General features: G+C 45.8%; 1 protein-coding gene across 1 annotated transcript in view; it reads right to left on the reverse strand.

The window, feature by feature from the left end:
- The window catches only part of Clasp1 (cytoplasmic linker associated protein 1), a 212,633-nt gene that overhangs the window by 93,870 nt on the left and 99,017 nt on the right, over positions 1-19,746 (reverse strand). Inside the window, exons 9-11 of the mRNA XM_038349426.1 lie at positions 4,912-5,064; positions 2,935-3,008; positions 1,305-1,397 (exon numbers count right to left, since the gene is read on the reverse strand). Of these exons, the coding sequence (XP_038205354.1) occupies positions 1,305-1,397; positions 2,935-3,008; positions 4,912-5,064 (320 nt within the window). The remainder of the gene's footprint in view (positions 1-1,304; positions 1,398-2,934; positions 3,009-4,911; positions 5,065-19,746) is intronic.

Consider the following 19,746-nt stretch of genomic DNA (forward strand, 5'->3'; position numbering starts at 1 on the left):
ATATGACACATTTATGCAGGTGCCTGCTGAGGGCCAAGAGGGTGTCAGAGCCCCTGGAACTGGAGTTACAGGTGGTTATAAGCCACCTGATATGGTTGCTGGGAACCAAGCTAAGGTCCTCTGTAAACTTAACTGCTGAATTGGTATCGCTAGCCCCTAGAAATTATCTTTGTAAGGACAACTGGACAGCTAATTATTACCTAATGTACAATGAACAAACTAAATCACAACTAAGACTCCATTTTAAAATGCAGTACCCATAATAAATGATTTCCTTAAAAACATTTTAGGTGTATGTGTGCGCCTGCATGAGTCTATGTGCGGTACAAGCACACAGAAGCCTATGGAGGCCAGAAAAGGGCATTTGTTCCCAGAACGGGAGTACGAGCGGCTGTGCTCTTAACTGCTGAGCCAAGCAAGCTCTCTAGCCTTTAAGCTGCTGAGTTTTTCTTGTTTTTGTTTTTTATTTGTTTGCTTGCTTTTTAGACCACATCTCTGTATGTAGCTCCAGTTGTCCTAGAACTCTCTGTGAACACCAGGCTGGCTTTGAACTCATGGAGATCTGCCTGTCTGTGTGGCTGTCTCTGCCTCCCAAGTGGCATGTGCCACCACTCCCAGCAATTTGGTATGTTTTAAAAACAAAAGTAGGGCTGGGTGTGGAAGCACATGACCATTAAGTCCACCATTCCACATGCTAAAGCAGGAGATTCCAAGTTCAAAGCCAGCATGGGTTATACAGCCTGTAATTTTTATCACTAATTCTTGTCAACTTGACATAACCTAGAGTCATCTGGAAAGAGGGAATCTCAATTGCCTTCATCAGGTTGGCCTATGGGATATGTCTTTGGGGGCATTTTCTTAACTGATGATTGATGTGTGAGGGCCTAGTCCACTGCAGGTGGTAACGCCCCTGGGCAGGAGGTCCTGGGTTCTATAAGAAGGCAGGCTGAGCAAGCCATGAAACCAGCAGCAGCACCCCTCCAGTCTCTGCTTCAGATCCTCCCTCCAGGTTCCAGCTTCCAGTCCTGCCCTAGCCTCCTTTAGCAGTGGACTATAACCCGCGAGACAAATAAATCCTTCTTTTCCAAGCTGCTGGTCGTCATGGGGTCTGCGCAGCAAAAGAAAGCCAACTAAGATGTATGAGACTTCCTTGAAACAAACATAAAACCAAAACTCACAGCAGACAATAAAACCAAGTGAGGTAATTTACCACAAAAGGAAAATGTACAGATGGTAACTGACGTGCATGGAAACAAGCAAACATGCAAATACATGTAGCGGAACCACAGGAAAGCAGCACTTACAGCGTTGACCCTCTGTTCCCAGTCATGCTTGTCATCGGACAGGATTTCTCTAATTTTGTTTATGGATTCCTCGAGGTCTCGGCTGGAGTAAATCTGGAAGCAAAATTAATTTATACTTAACAAAAGACAATGTACAGAATTAAGATGATTTTTAAATACATGAAGTCAAGGAAGTATAATAAAAGAAACTCACTCCAGGTGAGGAATTCTCTGGGCATGTTCATCTTAGTGAGCCCATACCCACAATCAACGGGAACTCTAGATTTGCTGCCACGCATACACAACCTTGCTCTAGACATCTTTACTAGAAATGTAGCAAGGGAATTTGTATACAAGAGAAAGAAGGCAACAGAGATGCACTAGTCATTTTTTTTTAAAAAAAAAAAAACTTATTACTGAACACGTATGGGGAGACAAGAGGTGGGGCAAGTGTGCCATGGTGCATTGCAACTTCAAGCAACCACTCAACTTCTCCTGTGAGATCCAGGAATCGAATTCAGGTCATCAGGTGTCCGAAGTGTCATCTAACAGGCTCTAACTATCACCCTGAGCCAGTCTGCAATCATCTGAGCAGGAAGCATCAATTGAGGGACTGCCTAAGTTAGACTGGCCCGTGGGAAGGCTGGTGTGGAACTGTCTTGATTGTTGATTGATGCAGAAGGCCCAGCCCACTCTATCAGTAGCAGAGCAGGGGGTCGTGGACTGGCTAAGAAAGCTAGCTAAGCATGGACCTGAGAGAAAGCCAGCAAGCAGCATCCTCCATCATTCCTGCCGTACTTCACTGGTTGTGAGTGAACTTCCTGGGTAGGTACAGTTGTGTGAACAGCGTGCAGGCCCGCCATTTAATTCCTGCCATGACCTCCCGCAGTGATGGGATGTGATCTGGAATGAGCCAAATAGATCCTCTCCTTTGCTACTGCTTGTGGTCAATGTCAAACGGGACCAGGACTTCTGTTCTTGTCGGACACTTACAGGGCTCCCACATTCTCTAGTCTGTGCCTGAGGTTTCACACTGAAAGGTAAAGGGCTCTGCAGTGGTATCATGCTCTGGACAGGAGAGAGCCCCAAGGCCCACTGTGTAGAACGGTGTGTGTGGGGGGGTGGCTGACAGGCAGTGATCCCTTTAAGGCCTTTGATCTGTGGGGAGGCAATTCTGAGACGGTTGTTATGAGAGCCTGAGCTGACTCCACCCAGGCCTCTCTCTGCTGGTCTGACAGGAGCTGCCTGCTGTCCCATGGCCATTGACACAACACCATGAAGCATTACTGTCACGGCATGGTTCTCGAGCCTGCTCCATATACTCTGTACTTTGGGACTCCAGAGTTGTGAGCTGAATGGATCTTTTCACTTTAAAAACCTACCTGCCTCGGGCACTAGGCTGTTCACTGCTGTAACCCAGAGCTAACTTGGTCTCAAAAAAAAAAAAAAAAAAAAAAAAAGAGAGAGAGATTTATTTATTTATTTATTTTTCTTGTGTGCCTGTGTATGTGTTGTGTGCATGTGTCATATTTATAGGTTCCTGCAGAAGACAGGAGAGGGTGTTATATATGCTGGAGCTGGGGTTACAGACAATTGTGAACCATTTCTCGAGTCACTCCCCTGCCTTCAACAGCAGCACAGGCACACTGACCTGCACTACGGGCACATCATCAAAGGCTTTAATAAAATCCTCTTCATCCACAGCGCCAGCACCTTCTTTTGCAGCTGTTAAAACAAAGATAGCATGAACTCAACACTGTAAAAAAAAGTACTACAGAACTGCACATATATACAACTGAAACTGAATTCTGGAACATTTAAAACGCATAAAAACAGATTGATTTCATTTATGTGTATGAGCTTGTGTGTAGTTGTGTGCACTGTGCATGGTTGCACACAGAGGCCAGAGAGCACTGGAGCCTCTGAGCTGCTCACAAGCAGTTGTGGATGTGGACCGCCTGATGTGAGTACCAGATGCCAACTCTGGTCCTCTGCAAGGGCAGCCAATGCACTCACCGCTGAGCCATCTCTCTGGTCCCTCACATCTTTAGCTATCAGTTCAAGTTTCTCCCACAAAGCTGAGTTAAAATGCCTTGTAGCCAGGAGGTGGTGGTGCACATCTTTAGTCCCAACAGTCAGAAGGCAGAGTCAGAAGAATCTCTGTGAGTCTGAGGCCAGCCTGGGCTACAGAGTGAATCCCAGGATAGTTAGGGCTGTTACACAGAGAAACCCTGCCTCAAAAAACTGGGAAAATAATCCTTGTACACTTAAGACAAAGGCAGGGCTGAAGGCAACTCTGGCCCCCAGGGGCTTCCGGAAGGACTGGTGAGGAAAATGTATTTGGATCACGTTGAGATTGTCTGACCACTCCGTGCTGCCACAGGATGAAATGCCAGGCGTGGGAGTGAACCCCATACATGACAACTTTGTTTTGTTTTATTCCCTGTGCTCATCCTTGGAGGGCCAGCGGTGACAGATACAGATTAGCATGTCTGCTCTCTTATCAGACATGTGACTTGCTGTTAGGGCCCTGCTGGACCCACTAGAGGAAATAAGACAACAAACGGACGGCCCAGGTGGCAGTAAACGTGCTCGCACGACAGGCAGCGATGCAGAGCCGAGTGCTCCTCGTGCTTTGCCACGGTTAGAGCAGTGAGAGCGTGGGAGGCTATGGCCTTGGAGCCCACAGAAGCCACAGACCAGGAACTGGAAAGCACTCGGGGTCACGGTGCTAAACAAAGGATGAGGGCACAGCTGAGGGCAAAACCGACCCAGTGGAGGCTTCGGTGGGGAGGGGCATTAGGGGAAAGCAGAAGGGCAGGTGAGATGGCTTAGCAGACAGCGGAACTTGCCACCAAGGCTGACAATCTGAATTGCTCCCTGAAACCCACATCACAGAAGCAAAGAACTGATGCCCCAAAATTATCTTCTGACCTCTGCAATCATGCCCAGGCATACAGATGTGTGTACGTACATACGTGTGTACACGTACACACACACACACACGGTCTTGATACATGCGTCAAGGGAGGTGAATGAGACACTGACAAAATTCCCCTTCATAATAGCCGAAGAGATGGCTCAGAGGTCAAGAGCACTTAACTGCTCTTGCAGAGAACCCAGACTGGTTTACAATCATCTCTAGCTCCAGTTCCGTGGGACCTGATGCTGCAGGAACAAGATATGTTTACAGTGACACGCAAACATGCCAGCAAACATTCATGCACATAAAACAAAAGTAAATCAATCTTTTAAAATGTGAATTTTATGTTAAATAAACTCAACAGTAAAAACAACTAGCAAGAATAACAAACATATGAAACAACACAGCTTTCAGGGCAGGATGCTTGGGCCTGTCAGGATACTGTCACTCCAGAACAGACCACTAGGGGGCAGCACTCCTGTGCCTCCTCCCTCAGGCTTTCACTGAGCCTACTCTGGCTTTCACAGCTGTGGCATCTAAACTGCTTTGCCAGCTCATCAGCATCAACAGAAGTACAGGCCAATCAAAGACTGCAAGCAAAAATGTGCACGTGGGGCGAGTTCATGCCTAGGGGGCATGGTAGCAAGTACTATGACAAAAGATCCCAGAACACTACACAGGATGTCACACAGGATGTGGTCTTACCTGAAGACTTAGATCCAAGACTGGACGACACCAGCCGACGGCTAGTCCCCATGCTAACATTCCTCCGGGAACTAGATGGAGCCTTGGATGAGGAGGAGCTGGCAGAAGAAGGCCTGTTTCCATCCACAGAATCTTCATCATCAAAATTTTTATCTAAAACAGAAGCACAGAAGCCAAAGTTTAAAAACTATGTTTTCACTGGGTGGCGATGGTGGCGCATGCCTTTAACCCCAGCACTCAAGAGGCACAGGCAGGTGGAGCTCCGTGAATTCAAGGTCAGCCTGGTCTACAAAGCAAGTTCCAGGATAGTCAGGGCTGTTATACTGAGAAACCTTGTCTCAAAAAACCAAAAAATCAAAACAAAATTCTATGTTTTCACCTATACATAGAACAATCATCCGTCTTAAAAATACAGGTTTGCATGACTGACTGGTATGTAAGGTCCTAGGAAAGCCTAGGATGCAACCACGAAGATGGTGTTTACCTTCAGGGAGCTAGAGTGCTCGCCCACTCCGACCCTTTCTCTACACATTGTTTTCCCATTTGTAGGTTTTATTGTGTGTGTGTGTGTGTGTGTGTGTGTGCGCGCACACGCGTGTGTGCACTCGTGCATACACATGCACAAATGGGAACACACAGTACATATGAGGACAGTCTCAAATGTCTGGTCACCTCCCACCCCGTTTGACAGGGATGCTCTTCTGTGTTTTTCCACTGCTGTCCCATGAACCTCGGGACCTCCCTGCCTCTGGCTCCCGTCTCCTCACAGGAGTGCTGGGATTACAGGGATTTGTGCTATTTGTCCAGCTTTTACGTGGGGGGGATTTGAACTCAAGTCCTCATACTTGAACCCCAAGTGCTTTATGCACTGAGACATCTCCCTAACCCCATTTTTCAGCCACCACTACCACCACACAAACACAGGGCCTTGCTCTGTAGCCCAGGCTGGCCTCAAATTCATGATCCTGAAAGTCAGGATTACTGGTATGTGCCATCACGCCTTGGAGCACACGCATTTTTAAAAAAATTATAGCTGGACAATACACCTCCTTAAAATACTAATTTATTTCAGTTTTTTCCCTGTGACACAGTATTTTTCACAAAGCAATTTTTAATGGCTGTAAAGATTTGTGGGTGGGAATGTCTCACTGAGACAGCTACTTTAGCTGCATCATACCTCACCATAGAGACATGACTCAGTGGGTAGAGCCACCTGCCACCATGCCCAATGACCTGAGTTGGATCCCCAATATCCATATGTTGAAGGGACAGAACTAAGACACACAAACTGTCCTCTGACCTCCACAGAAGCACCATGGCACCCATACTCATGAGTATGTACGTGTGCACACACACAAAATAAGTAGATAAACAAAAATGCAAAAACAGAGAAGGAAATTAACTGGAACAAACACTTTCCAATAACTAGTTTTTTGTTAGAATTTTAACCAATTTTACGAAACCCCACAAGCAACATTACTGGGTCAAACAGCATGAAAATGCTTACTGATACTACTACGTTTATCCTCTGAAAGCCATAGAAGTGCTCGTTTGCCTGGAAAGTCAAGGAAGTGCCTACCCTGCCACCTCTATCAACACCGATTACCATTCACAAGCATGCCAGTTAGATGGACAGGAAACGCATGCTTTTTGGGCTGCGTTTCCTTTAATGAAGCTGAGTATTTTTTCATTACACTATTCATGTTTAAACCTTCACACCAGCAAGGCTTATTACCTCCTCTGCTGCACTGAAAATTAAAAAGAAAACATATCTGTGGTTCTTAAAATTCAATCTATTTATACTCATTTTAGATTTGTTTTATTATTATTATTGTATGCGGGTGGCCATGTATGTGCCATGGTGCACACGTGGTCAGAGGACAACTTTTGGGAAATAGTTCTCTGTTCCACTGTGGGCTGGGGGATGAATTGAGGGTGTCAGGCTTAGAGCAAGCACTTTTATACTGAACTGCCTCGCCAGCCCTATTTATAAACATTCTAATTATACAAATTAAAGTTTATGAACCAAATCCCAAGGGCTTGTGCGCCATTCAGGATGCTAACACGACCTTGGAGAGAATAAGAATGAAAAGGAAGACTAACAATGACTGCCGAGACAGAAGACAGAGGAACACATGGCAGAGGGCTGGCAAGGGCTCAGCAGGTGGACACTGGCTGCCAAGCCTAACAGTGAGTCAATCGTGGAACATACATGGAACTGGTCATCACAAGTTGTCGTCTAACCTTCACATGTGTTCCACAGCACTGCCTATGTGCATGGGTGCGTGCGTGCGCGCACACACACACACACACACACACACCCCAAAAATTTAAAACACAATGGGCAGCACCTAATAAAAATTAATGTTTCGCCTCCATAAATACATGCACATATATGCACCCACCCTAACGCCCCCACACACAAATTAAAAGGAGGCTCTGCCCAGTTCAACTCCTTTATACTTACACATGCACACATTTATTTAGCAAGTTTATAAAATAGTAGGCTTTCATGTGGGTTTCTCAGACATTCTTACAGTTGGTTATCCCCTTTCCAAGTTATGTGGGCTAATTCCCCTGGAACTGATGGTCAGAGGTGTCCCACAGACCCCCAAAACAATACAGACCATAGTCGTCATTCTCTTGACTGTCCACAGAACTTGATGGTAAACCCTCTCACTGCAGACACCACAGACATTACACAGGGCATGGAGATACCACTTTGTACTGACAGGAAGCTTCCTCCCTGGAGGCTAGTACTAGAAAGTGCTGTGGAGGCTTCTGGGATTGGCAGGGGTTCAGAAGGAGTCTTACTGGGCTATGAACCAAGTGACTACAATAATGACCAACATGGCAAGATAGACCCATGGGTACAGTAGTGGCATGAATGTTATGGAGAAACCAACTACTTTCTCATTAGATATCAGGCCAGCTCCACAGGAGGAGATGCATGCCTGGTCCTGCAAATCTGCCCAAGAACCGATGGCTGGGCGCTAGCTCACAGGCCTCAGGGGGTGAACCTGCAGCTATTATTTTGTTAAATGAATATTTTGTTAAATGTATCAATCTGTTGTCCAAATTCTTATCTTTCCACTGATGGATTAGTGCAGTTCTCAGATCTCAACAAAGAAATTTCTTTGTGCAGTGGGTGGTTAACACAGAAATGCACAACTCAACGAAGCACAGAGAACCAATGACTGGAGAGTAGCCACAGACTGGACACTTAAATCATGTCCCTCCCCAACAAAGCACAGAGAACCAATGACTGGAGAGTAGCCACAGACTGGACACTTAAATCATGTCCCTCCCCAACAAAGCACAGAGAATCAATGACTGGAGAGTAGCCACAGACTGGACACTTAAATCATGTCCCTCCCCAAGACTGCGGCCTCATCATGGATGGGGCAGAAAAATCCCAGAACTGAGATGAGAGTGACTGGAGCAAAGCGGCATCTACTGCACGTAACAGGACCACTGCACAAGACCCACACAAGATCAAGCCAGCCAGCACTCCAGCATGGAGTCCCCACTGCAACTGAGGAGCTGGCTTCTGTGGGGAGGGAACCAGTTCTCCAGAGGAGAGGCTCCAGTGGATGGCCCATCACCAGACGTATACTGGCAGCAGAAATTGGAGTTGATGGGTTATTAAATTAAAAAAAAAGACACAAAGTTGGGGGAGCAGAGAGATGGCGGTGCACCTGGGAGGGTTTAACGAGGAGCTAGGGTGAATATGATCTAAGTATAGTATATGAATTTCTAAATAAATAAATAAATGAATAAAATATTATTTTTTCCAAAGGAGAAGGAGGAGGAGGGAGGAAAAGAGGGAGTGAGTTTGGACAATCAGAAAGGAGCCCAGTTTCAGTAAACTGGAGAATTCTCATCTGTAGAAAGGATCATTCCTTAAAAGGCAAATGGGCCATTTACGTAAGTGACTGGTGACAGAGAGGCTCCAGAGCTGTCCCAGATACAGAGAGGCAGTCCTGAGTTCTTGACATATTTCAGTGTTGCTCAACTAAATCACAATGCACACTGCTACCTGTTAGCAACTGTTTTGTTTTTGTTTTACAAGATAGGATCTCACTATGTAGCTCTGGCTGTTCTGGAACTCACTGTATAGACCAGGTTGGCCTGGAACTCAAAGATCTGGCAGTCTCTGCCCCTGCCTCCTGAGTGCTGGGATTAAAGGCCTCTTCCACTACACCTTGAACACCCAGCTTCTTCAGGGTGTCTGCTAAGCAGACTGCTTTTGGAGTAAACGTGTGGAAAGGAGCATTTCTAACTGTGCAAGCTTTGCTGTCACACTAGGTTAAGGTTTTCACACAGTGTATGCTACCCACAGAAAATGGTCTTCCAGAAATATACATTCTCCTGGCCCGAAGAAAGAATCCATTCTATCTTCAGCCACCACTGGGAACACGACTTTCCCATAGCTATTCCTGCTGTCTTGATCTCAGAATAGGAACCAGGAGTAAGCTAACTGAAGCCTTCAGTCCCCAGCCACCTTCAATTCTTCAAAGTCGCTGAGCCTCATCTCTCCTCCCACAGCACCAGGACAAGACATTCCAAAGGCTTGTGAGGTTCCCACAGAAAGGCAGTGAAGTTCTCACCTAACCCCCAGTAACCCCCTCCTGGTAAGTCCGTTCAAGATAAACCTGAGATCAAACTGAAAGGTCTGTTGGTGGGAAACAGCAGCAAACCAGTGTGCCTCTTGGAGAGAAGATGAGTCTAAAACAACAGAGAGGATCCTTGGGAAAAGAAAAGGCCAGAGTACACAGTCATCCGTGAACTTAGAGCTAAACCAGCAGAATTGAGAGCTATCAGTAGAGCACAGCCTCCTGAGAACTGGATCTTAACCAGGAAGTGTGGTGGCACCAAGTCCCACATGAATGTTGTGCAGCAAAAATAATGAACAAGGGTCAGCAAGATGTCTTAGCAGCTAAGGGTGGTTGCTGAGCAAGCCCTGAGTTTGATCCCGGGAACTCATACAAAGGAGGAAAGAATCGGTTTCAGAAAGCTATCTTCTGACTTCTCTATATGCATATGTACACACACACACACACACACACACACACACACACACACGCAATCAACTCATAAAAGGACAGCCAGAAAGACCATCCCATGCCTAGAGGTGAGCGGAAATGTCAGCCTGCCACAGAAATCAAGTCTGGCTGAGGAAGTCAGAACTGTAAGCTCTGGGTTCTTCTGGAGAGCTTCAACATTCTCATTCAGAAGAACCAAAACATCAAAATTTGTGTTCGATGCTCATCTTCAGGAGGACCAGGACCTAAATGAAGTGGTCCTGCCCTCTCTTTGGGCAGCTTTGACAGGGGAAGCCTACAGAGGGGAATGTCTGGCTCTCTGAAGCCGATCTGAACCAGTGGTGGGATCCCAGCAGCCTTCTCCTCACCGTCCTTGAGACAGGAAGAAACAGCGGGGTAGCCCAGTAACTAGAGCACACTCAGCACTCCCGAGGCAGAGAAAGCCCAGAGATGGGCTGCTCTTCCACACATACCCCAGCACCCCTTCTTTCTCCATCTTACACAGATCGAGCCCCCCAAAGTCTGCTTCTGTACAACTTAAGTCGCATACTCTAGCACGTTCCCAGTGCATTCTGGGAAACAGGAGGCTGCTGCTAGCTTCTAATTGCCAGAGGCAGCATGTGGTACACATATATACATGCAAACAAAACACTACTACTACACATAAATCTTTAAAAATAATACAAACAGGTAAACTTCTGTTTCCTTGTCTGAAACAATGGGGAGAAGTACACTTGTCTGCCTGCAGGGCTCATCCCGTGAATGGCTGCACCATGTCAATCCTGCCCTGCCCTGACAGTGCTCGGGTACCTCACCTAACCAGCTATTCACCTCCTCTCAGGTCCGCCCCATCTCTTCTGGACAGAAGCCAGTCCTGGCAGAGAGGCAAGGCTCCATCCCGCCCATCATGGCAACCGCACCAATCTCCCTGACTGACCAGTTGCGAGGGGTCTATAAGGCTCTGGAAGGTGACAGGTATGATGCGTGTCTCGACTGGACACATATGTGCTTTAGGTTCCCCTGCTGCAGCCCTGGGCTGTGATCTCATGGTCAGCATTCCTCGTTCTACATTCTATTCATGTAACTCTGTCCTGAATCTAAGGTCCCACTGCCCTAAGGTTTTAGTTTCATATTGTTCTGAGCCATTTTTGAGTCAATTTCTAAAATTTTAAAAAACATTTAGTTAATTGGTACGTGTCTGTGTACGCGTGTGCATATGTATGTGCACATGCACACACACACATATGGACAGATGCCTGTTAGGGACAAAAAAAAAATGTTCCTCACACATCTGGGAGACCTGCTTAGCCACCTGCACAAGGACACAGGAAGGGAGTGTAAACCTATTCACACCAATCTTGCACTCCCTAGATATGAACTTTCAGCTACTTTTAAGCCCCTCCCAGGGAAACATGACCATTATATAAGCTTACAATCACCCATAGATCAAAATGCGCACAGGGAAGAACAAGGAGACTTAGCCAAAGCTGTAAAAGAAAAAAAAAAAAAGACTCCATTCTCTTTTTTTAGGGGTGTGTGTGTGTGTGTGTGTGTGTGTGTGTGTGTGTGTGTCTACGCACACATGTGTGGGCACGCACATGCCACAGAACCTGTGTGGAGGTCAAAGAGCAACTTCATTGAGTAGGTTTATGTTAGGTCCATGGGTGGAACTAAGTAGCCAGGCTTGTGCAACAAAGCCTTCACTCACTGAACTGTCTTTTCTATCTTGAATTTTGTGGTGTGAGATATAGCCCAGAGCAGCCTTGAACTTAGCATGCAGCCAAGAATGACTTTCAATTCCCGAGTCCCACCTCCACCTCCCCAGCTGCTGGGACCAGAGGTACATCTACATACCCTGTAAAGATGTAAGTTACTGTTTAAGAATCTAGATGTTTCTCTAATAAACTGCTCTGTGTGAGTGTGTAAGAGTTTGGGTTTGTTTTATTTACCCACCAATTAATGAGTCTGTGTCTTCACAACAATGTTTATTCAAATCTGAGTAATTTCAAGTCTAAGTATTTGAAAAGTTGTGCATTACAAGTGATGGTTCTCAGTGGTCAGAAAACACATGTACTCACAGCAAGTGTCTGAGCTCCTCAGCATCAGCTTGGAGTACTCCAGCAGCTAGCTGGATTCACGCTGCTGCAATTATTTACATAATTACAGAGCAAACAGTAACAGACCAAGAATAACTTGTTTCACACTGCATAAAATTGGCTTTCTAAAATTCTTTTGATTGCATCCAGGTATCAGAGCAAATCAAACTGGGTTTCTTGTTGTCTTTTGTTTAAAGAATTGTCCAGCGATCCTGATGCATGGTGCAAGCATAGGCCACACAACTACAGGCTAAACTACCTGTAGTTTAACTACCAGGAAGTGAGCAAAGGGAAGTTTAAGGGGGATCAAATAGTGGGAGACTGAAAGAATATGTATGGTGTGGGGGGGTGTGATTGCCCTACACCCAGTAAAGGAGATTCTGTAAGAGCTTTGTGAATTACAGTTAACAATTTACCGAAATGGCTTATGGGATACCTGTCCTCACACAAGGGTCATTTGTTTATTACCTGGCCTAAATAAACCAAGTGACGGTCCACAGTCCACACCTCCACCATCCTGGCCAGACACCAGCGGCACACTCATCACTGCATTCGGCATTCGGCTTTCCACAGTATCCCACAGCTTCTAAGCCAATTCTAATTCTCCAAATAATAATCTCATTGTCCAACTATGACAGAGGACAGTGTGTAAGAAAGTTCACACCCATCTATAAAGCACCCCAGCTTCCCTCTAAAGCCAGGGGCAATGCATGGCTGTAATTCCCATACCGCTGGGGTAACACAGTAGTAGGCTAATAAACTGGATTCAAACAAAACCAAATTTCTTTCTATCCCTCCTACAGAAGTCAGCTTTGTTTCATGCAGAAAGCACACCTCAGACCCTCTGTCCAGAACAGAAGGGCGTTCCACTGTCAGAGGCTAACGTTCTAGCTGGGCAGAGAACCTAGCAAGACTGGAATAGATTCTTATCAGCTCCACGTTAATGAACAAAGCAAAAGAACAGTCAGGGTAGCTAGGCAAGGAATGGAAGACAGTTGTTACTGATGTGGAAAGCTATTTTCTTCCGTTATATGCTCATTTAAACTCCAAAGGATCTGTTACATTTTCAGGCATTTCGGTAGGCCCTGGATATATGTGTGAGCAAGTCATACTAACTGCACAAATGGAGCTTTGCTTTGCACATGCGAGCTAAGTGCTCTACTATCAAAGTTGTATTCCAGATCCTTCTCACACCCTCTACCTGACAAAACCACCACATTTCAAACATACAAATCTACCCTGATGACCTTATCTTCAAATAATCAAAAACTGGACCTCCAAACAACAAAGTTTTGCGGTAGCTTGAATGAGAATGGCCCCTGTAGGCTCATGCATTTGAATACTCGCTCCCTAGTTGGAGGAACTGTTTGAGAAGGATTAAAAAGTGCGGCACAGGCTTTGACGTTCTCAAAGGACACACGCGATTCTCAGGGCAAGTAAGTGATTGCAATCTCTCTTGTGATCTCCCCCCCCCTTTCCCCTCGTGGTTGTAGATCAATCAAGATGTGAGCTCTCAGCTGTTCCTTTGTTCTACCACCATGGACTCTGACCCTCTGAAACCAGAAGACAAATTAAATGCTTTCTTTTATAAACTGCCTTGGTCAAGGTGTTTTTATCACAAAAATAGAAAAGCAACCAAACTAAGTTTCCACCCTCTATCACTCCATAGACCTTCAGGCTATGGTAGCTGCTGTTGAACAGGCTCTAGGGATCCAAATTCTGGTCCTCACACGTGTGCAGCAAGCACCTGACCCACTGAATTGTTTCTTCAACCTGACAGTGCATCTTTAAAGGAGCATGGGACCTATAGTTTTAATAATTCATGGAAAGGAAGGAGAGTGTACGTAACATAAAGAGACAAAAGCAGAGTTTTATATGGATGATGAAAAACTCAAAGTGTGAAATAAGGTTTTAAACAATAAAAACATCAACACCTAAGACAATCTGGAAGATGCCATATAAACAAGAACCACTCACTGCATATTCTTTCGCTGATTAAATATTCATCCTCTTTTATACCACAATACTTATTTTGCCTTTGACCTTGACCTGAAGGAGTACTACACTAGGCACCATCAGAGCCCATCACATAGTACACAGCCATCAGTCTTTGGGAATGCCAGCCTAATTATCAGTGTGGCCATACTGACCTAATTCTTCATGACAGCCGCTAGGCAGGCACAAGGACAAGAGAGCTGGAAAGCTCAGAGCCAGATTTGGAAACGGCTTCCTAACAAAATGTCAATGGTACTTAGCAGTGATTACGCCAGGAGCTACTTCCTCTTCGTGCAAATAAGCCTTCAGATTCCCCATCTGGGCTTCAATAACCTCAGTCCTCAGGTACCCTTAGGAGAACCACACTTCTCCATGAAAAGAGAAAGAGATATAAAATGGCAATTAAGATAAAGAACAACAGTCTAATAAATATCTCAATCTTCTCACAACAGCCCCATCTCTACTCCAAAATACAGACTACCTGAATCAAGACAAATTCTACGGTGGGATCCCAAAGCCATCATCAGCCATAATCATCCCAACCTCCCGGCTCCTGACTCACTTGGGCCCACTTACCCAAGCCAAAACATGGCTCTTAGCTTTTCAGATTCCTTCCCTCTCTCCCCACAACCTGATTTACCCACCCAAATACTCACTGGCAGCGGGCAAAGCTACTTAGAATTTTCTCTCACTACCTTCCAATCTCCAGTTCAACCAAGGCCCCATAGATCAGGCCTTTCTTGTCTTACATAGGCATCTTAGGAGTTCCTATCACTGAAAATGACCCTGCCGGCTTCCGTGGCTCTAGTTTTAGCCTTACAAAGTAAATGGCAATGTATGTTTCAAATAAAGAAAGCATTTTTAAAAAATTATAAGCATAACATCCAAAACCCAGATCAAGTTGTTTGCAAAAATAAAATCAATTCATGCAGTTAATACAATGTGGTTAAATAGATTATTATGGGAAGACAAACCAAATCATAAGCTTCTTCCCAACCTTACTTTCCAGTGCTTACATACTCAATATAAACTTTGGGGAAAGTACTGTTATTTGCAGAGTTACTAAAAGTCGGAGCTGCTGCACACAGCACACCAGTTTCACTACAGCAGCGCCTACAGTGACCCAGCAGACTTCCTTCAGCTAGAGTGCCAGGGCTGGTGCAGGCTCATCATGGAGCGGCCATGGTCTCAGACAAGGTCCTCCTTTCTGTCTAGTACTTCCACAGGGATGCATGGCCACAGTCTGTCTAGCCTGCTCTAGGTTTTCACAGTGTCTTGGTCTTCCTGAGTTTTCAGATGATCTTAACTATTCTGAGGATCAGGGTGAGCTAGTTATGGATAAGACACTTCAATGTGCTTTTTTAGTGGTTTCTGGGTTGGAAGAGGAGGATCACAGAGGTAGAATGTCATGTTTATCATCTGTTAGTGTTATTGCAGTGGCCATAAAACAAACAAAAACCACAGCAGAAAACACAGGGGAAAGCTGTATCTTACCTACCACTATCAGTCCATAGGGCAAAGCTCACATCCCAGGAGCCAGGAACCAGAGAGCAAATGCCTACACTAGTCTAATTCTGTCCATTTGCTTTTAATTCTATCTGGACCCCCAGGCTACGGGGTGGTGCCCCACATTCAGGGCACATCTTCCTTCTTTACATACACACCTACATACATGCTCTTCTGCTCTCCTAAACCTTTTCTAGACACTAAGATGCACATACATATCCAACCAGTCAGAACAGAGTCCAGGCATTAAATCGTATGAGAGTTCTGAGTACTTGTGAGAAAACTCCAAGAAAACAAGAATCTTGTGACCTCAGTTTCTGTGAAACACAGAATTGTTTCTAGAATGTGTCTCCATGTTCCTCCCAGGGGTAGCAGATAGGCGTGAGTTTACCTCAGCTGTTGCTCATGTGCCTCTGTGGAAAACATGTCTGTGCCATGTGTGGCTTGTCCTGGTGACTGTGCACTACACTCAGGCGACTCTTCCTAACCCTCAGAGCATAAACTGTCTGATGCTCTGAATAGAGTTGGCTATTGCGGGAGACTTCAGTCGGCCTCATTGTTAGACCCTGCTCTTAGGTACGCCAGAGCAGAGCTGTAAACAAACCCCACTGCCTCCCAGCCACTCCACACCACACTCTGCAGGGGAGGCCACTGCAAGCCACCCACACTCAAGAGTGTCGTCACCATCTAATAAAGCACCCCACCGTGGGCCACAGGGAGGCCTACTAGTCCTCTCACACAGCCTGACTGCTACACTCCTTTTCCTGAGTGCTGCCATGTTTCTTGACTCAGCAGCATTTCCCTGGCTACCTGTACCTGCTCCCTGCTTCAGCTCTGAAAGCCACCTCTTCTCCAGCGAGTCCTGTGGCTTATGAGACAAGATCTGGCAACGAGATAGCAGATTCTTTTCAGGCCCCCCTCCTCTTCCTCTTCTTCTTGTTTTGTTTCAATTTTTTTTGAGACAGGTCTTTCTATGTAGCCCTGGCTCCTGGAACTTTCTTTGCAGACCAGGCTGGCCTTGAACTCACAGAGATCCACCTATCTCTGCCTCCTGAGTGCTAGGATTAAAGGCCTGTACCACTAGACCCAGAGTTGGTTAGAGGTCTTCTTGTACATCTGATTCTGCATCTTGGAATCTTAAAAGAGCTTTCTGTATCTACAGAGAATATCAAACATCATTAAATATCATTTAAAGCCAAGGCTCAGGGGCTAGAGAGACGTCTCAGCAGTTCAGAGCACTTGTTCTAACAAAAGACCTGAGTTCAGTTCCCAGCACACAATCATCGGTAACTTCAGCTTCACAGTGTGCAAACTTAACAGATACACTCGTGCATATACACACATACACTATGCCCACATTAAAAAAAATTACAGGTCCTGAAAACCAAGGTCTAACTTCCAGCTCCTGTTGGCTCCTGTGCACCTGTAACAACAGGATGGCACCTAGTGTCAGGTGATGCCACCATGCCACACCACCTGCATGCATTACTACATCTACTTTTTGCAGCAGCCTGGGACTTACAATTTCCAGTCTACAGTGGGTAGGAAACTGAGGCTGACAGAAAGGCCACCAGCCCACGTCACATCCTGTTCCTGTAGAGGATACATGTTGTTTACTCTAGCCCCAACGTCCCTTCCCTACTTACAATACAGCTACCAGTACTTGAAGGGCTGGCAATATATTTTAAAGATGATTTACATTGGTTTACATGAAACTGAGAAGAATAGGAAAACTGAGGCTGAAGCTCAGTGGTTAAGAGCACTTGCTACTCCTTAAGAGGGTCTGAGTTCAGTTCCCAACACCCACAACTCACATATATCTCTAACTCCAGCTCCAGTAGACTCAACGCCCTCTTCTAGGAGACTGGGAGGGCACAAGCACCCACACATGCACACACACACACACACACACATAATTAGAAATAAAATATTTTTTTGAAGATAAATAAAACTGGTGCATTTCTCCCAAAGCTAAATTTGTTTCACTTAAAGGCCCATCTTCCTTTCTGAAACAGTGTCTTTCTTTGCTTCCCACTGGTACCTATGCCCCTTGTTTTATGAAACGGTTATGACAGATAAACTGCACTTGATCAAATTCAAGTGGCCTCTCTGTGCCCATCTCCCTCACCCACATAGTCTCAGTGGCTTTGGTGTCCATACCATAGTAATGTGTTCAATAAAGGGGGCAGCCTCTGTGCATGGTACACAGAGACCTGGCCTCCTCTCCACGTGCTCCCTTCAACAACAGCAAGCTGCCACTAAAACCAAACTCATGAGTCCATATTACAGTTTCCTTTGCCAGAATCCTGCACCACGCCCAAACCTCCTCGGTACCGCATCTGTGGGGCACCCGTCAGAGATGGGGTACAATGCCTTGAACTTGCTATCCTCCTGCCTCAGGCTCCCAGGTACTAATATTTCAAGCAGGGGATACCACAGCTGACTCCAATGCCTGTCTTAATGTCTCTTCCCGTGCATCTGTTATTTTGAATTTTTCTCTACAGCAGTTACGAAGCATGGCAGTTTGAGAACCACAGAAGTTAAGGTAACTCCAGCTTCAATAACAGCAGTAAAGAAGGCAGCAGGAGGGCATGCAGACAGCAGGGTAACTGATCCGAGACGGCAGAGCGCACCATTCTCCTGTGTCCTGAAACTAACCCAATTCCTGGAAACCCGAAACCTCAGGCCTGCTCTACAGAGTACCTCGTGAGGATAATAAAAGAGTTTGGGGGTGTGCTCTGAGAACAGCAGACACTGGATGCACATGTAGCTGGCCTGTACCAACTGTTAGCCTCCCTTTACTAGCCACAGACTGACAGAGACTCAGAGTGGTCTCAGGTCCCTGTTTCCTACCACACAGGCAGCTTACGCTGCATCCCAACAGCTGCAGTGACTTGGAAGGAGCTCTCAAGCAGATGTGTGGTCTTCGTGTTCCTCCCAGGCCTTCAGCACAGACCTCTGACTTCCAGGTCATTTTGTCCTGATGTTTAGATAACAGCCCTCAAATACAACAACTAAGTCATGCTATTATCACTGACATGTTTTCAAAGTCTCAAATGAAAGACTCTTTGGAACATGAATTATTCAATATTCCCGCCCAGGTATTGATTTCCTAAATGGTCAGTAACCCTGACAACAGGCAACTATGAGATAAGAAAAGAAAATACCATCTCTATACACAGCAAATTACCAACATGAAAATATAAGCAGAGATATGGCATCTTCTAATAGAACTATTTTCACCCAAAATAAAACTTCTGTTCAGTTTCAGCTAAACCAGGCTTAGTTTAGCTTAGATCTCAGGCCAAGATGGCTCTTCCTGCCGAGAGATATGGCATCTTCTAATAGGACTATTTTCACCCAAAATACAACTTCTGTTCAGTTTCAGCTAAACCAGGCTTAGTTTACCTTAGATCTCAGGCCAAGATGGCTCTTCCTGCCGAGCCTGACGGGAAGAGCCAAACCCAGGACCCATGTAATAAAAGAGCACAACTCCAGCAAGTCATCTCCTGACCTCCACATCACACCCAGGCACATACAAATAAATAAATACAAAAAAGCAATCAAGATAGAGACACATGCCCTTCAGGATTCCTACAATGCTAGCATGGGGCCAAAGCCCAGGAGAGACGCCTACTTCCTCGCAGTGGAAGGGAATGAACAGAGTTACGGTGAACAGTTGCTCTGAGGCGCATCTGCTTCAGCTACGGTCTGGGACTGTGCCCGAGACAAGACATTATGTCTGCCAGGAGCACCACCCTAGGAAGGACAGTGAACAGGTTGCTCCTAGACCATCAGCTGTACCCAGTCGGTAAACACAGTCTGGCTTTCTGTGGGAGCTTTCCCAGTCCCCTCAACACTGCCTGAACCTGGCAAATCCTCCACGGAAGATGGAGAATGGGCAATAGGAGTGTGTGAGCGATGTGTGCTGAGTGGTCCCCTCTCCAACTTCTGTCACTTTACAGAGTCTCCCCTTTGAAGTGGGAAACACCACAACTGGAAGGCAGGAACAGCGCCTGCCGCTTGTTTTCCTTCTAGCTACAACTGGAGAAACTCAGACATTCCCAGGCAGTAGACTTTTTCTGAAGACAGTTTAGGAATATTAACGAATGCTCTGAGAAGGTAGAACATAAAAGAGCAGAGAAAAACTAAGCGTGCACCAAAGAGCCGCTGGGGACACCTGGCCAACCTTT

Source organism: Arvicola amphibius, chromosome 12 (genome assembly GCF_903992535.2).
Source record: "Arvicola amphibius chromosome 12, mArvAmp1.2, whole genome shotgun sequence".
NCBI classification, from domain to species: domain Eukaryota; kingdom Metazoa; phylum Chordata; class Mammalia; order Rodentia; family Cricetidae; genus Arvicola; species Arvicola amphibius.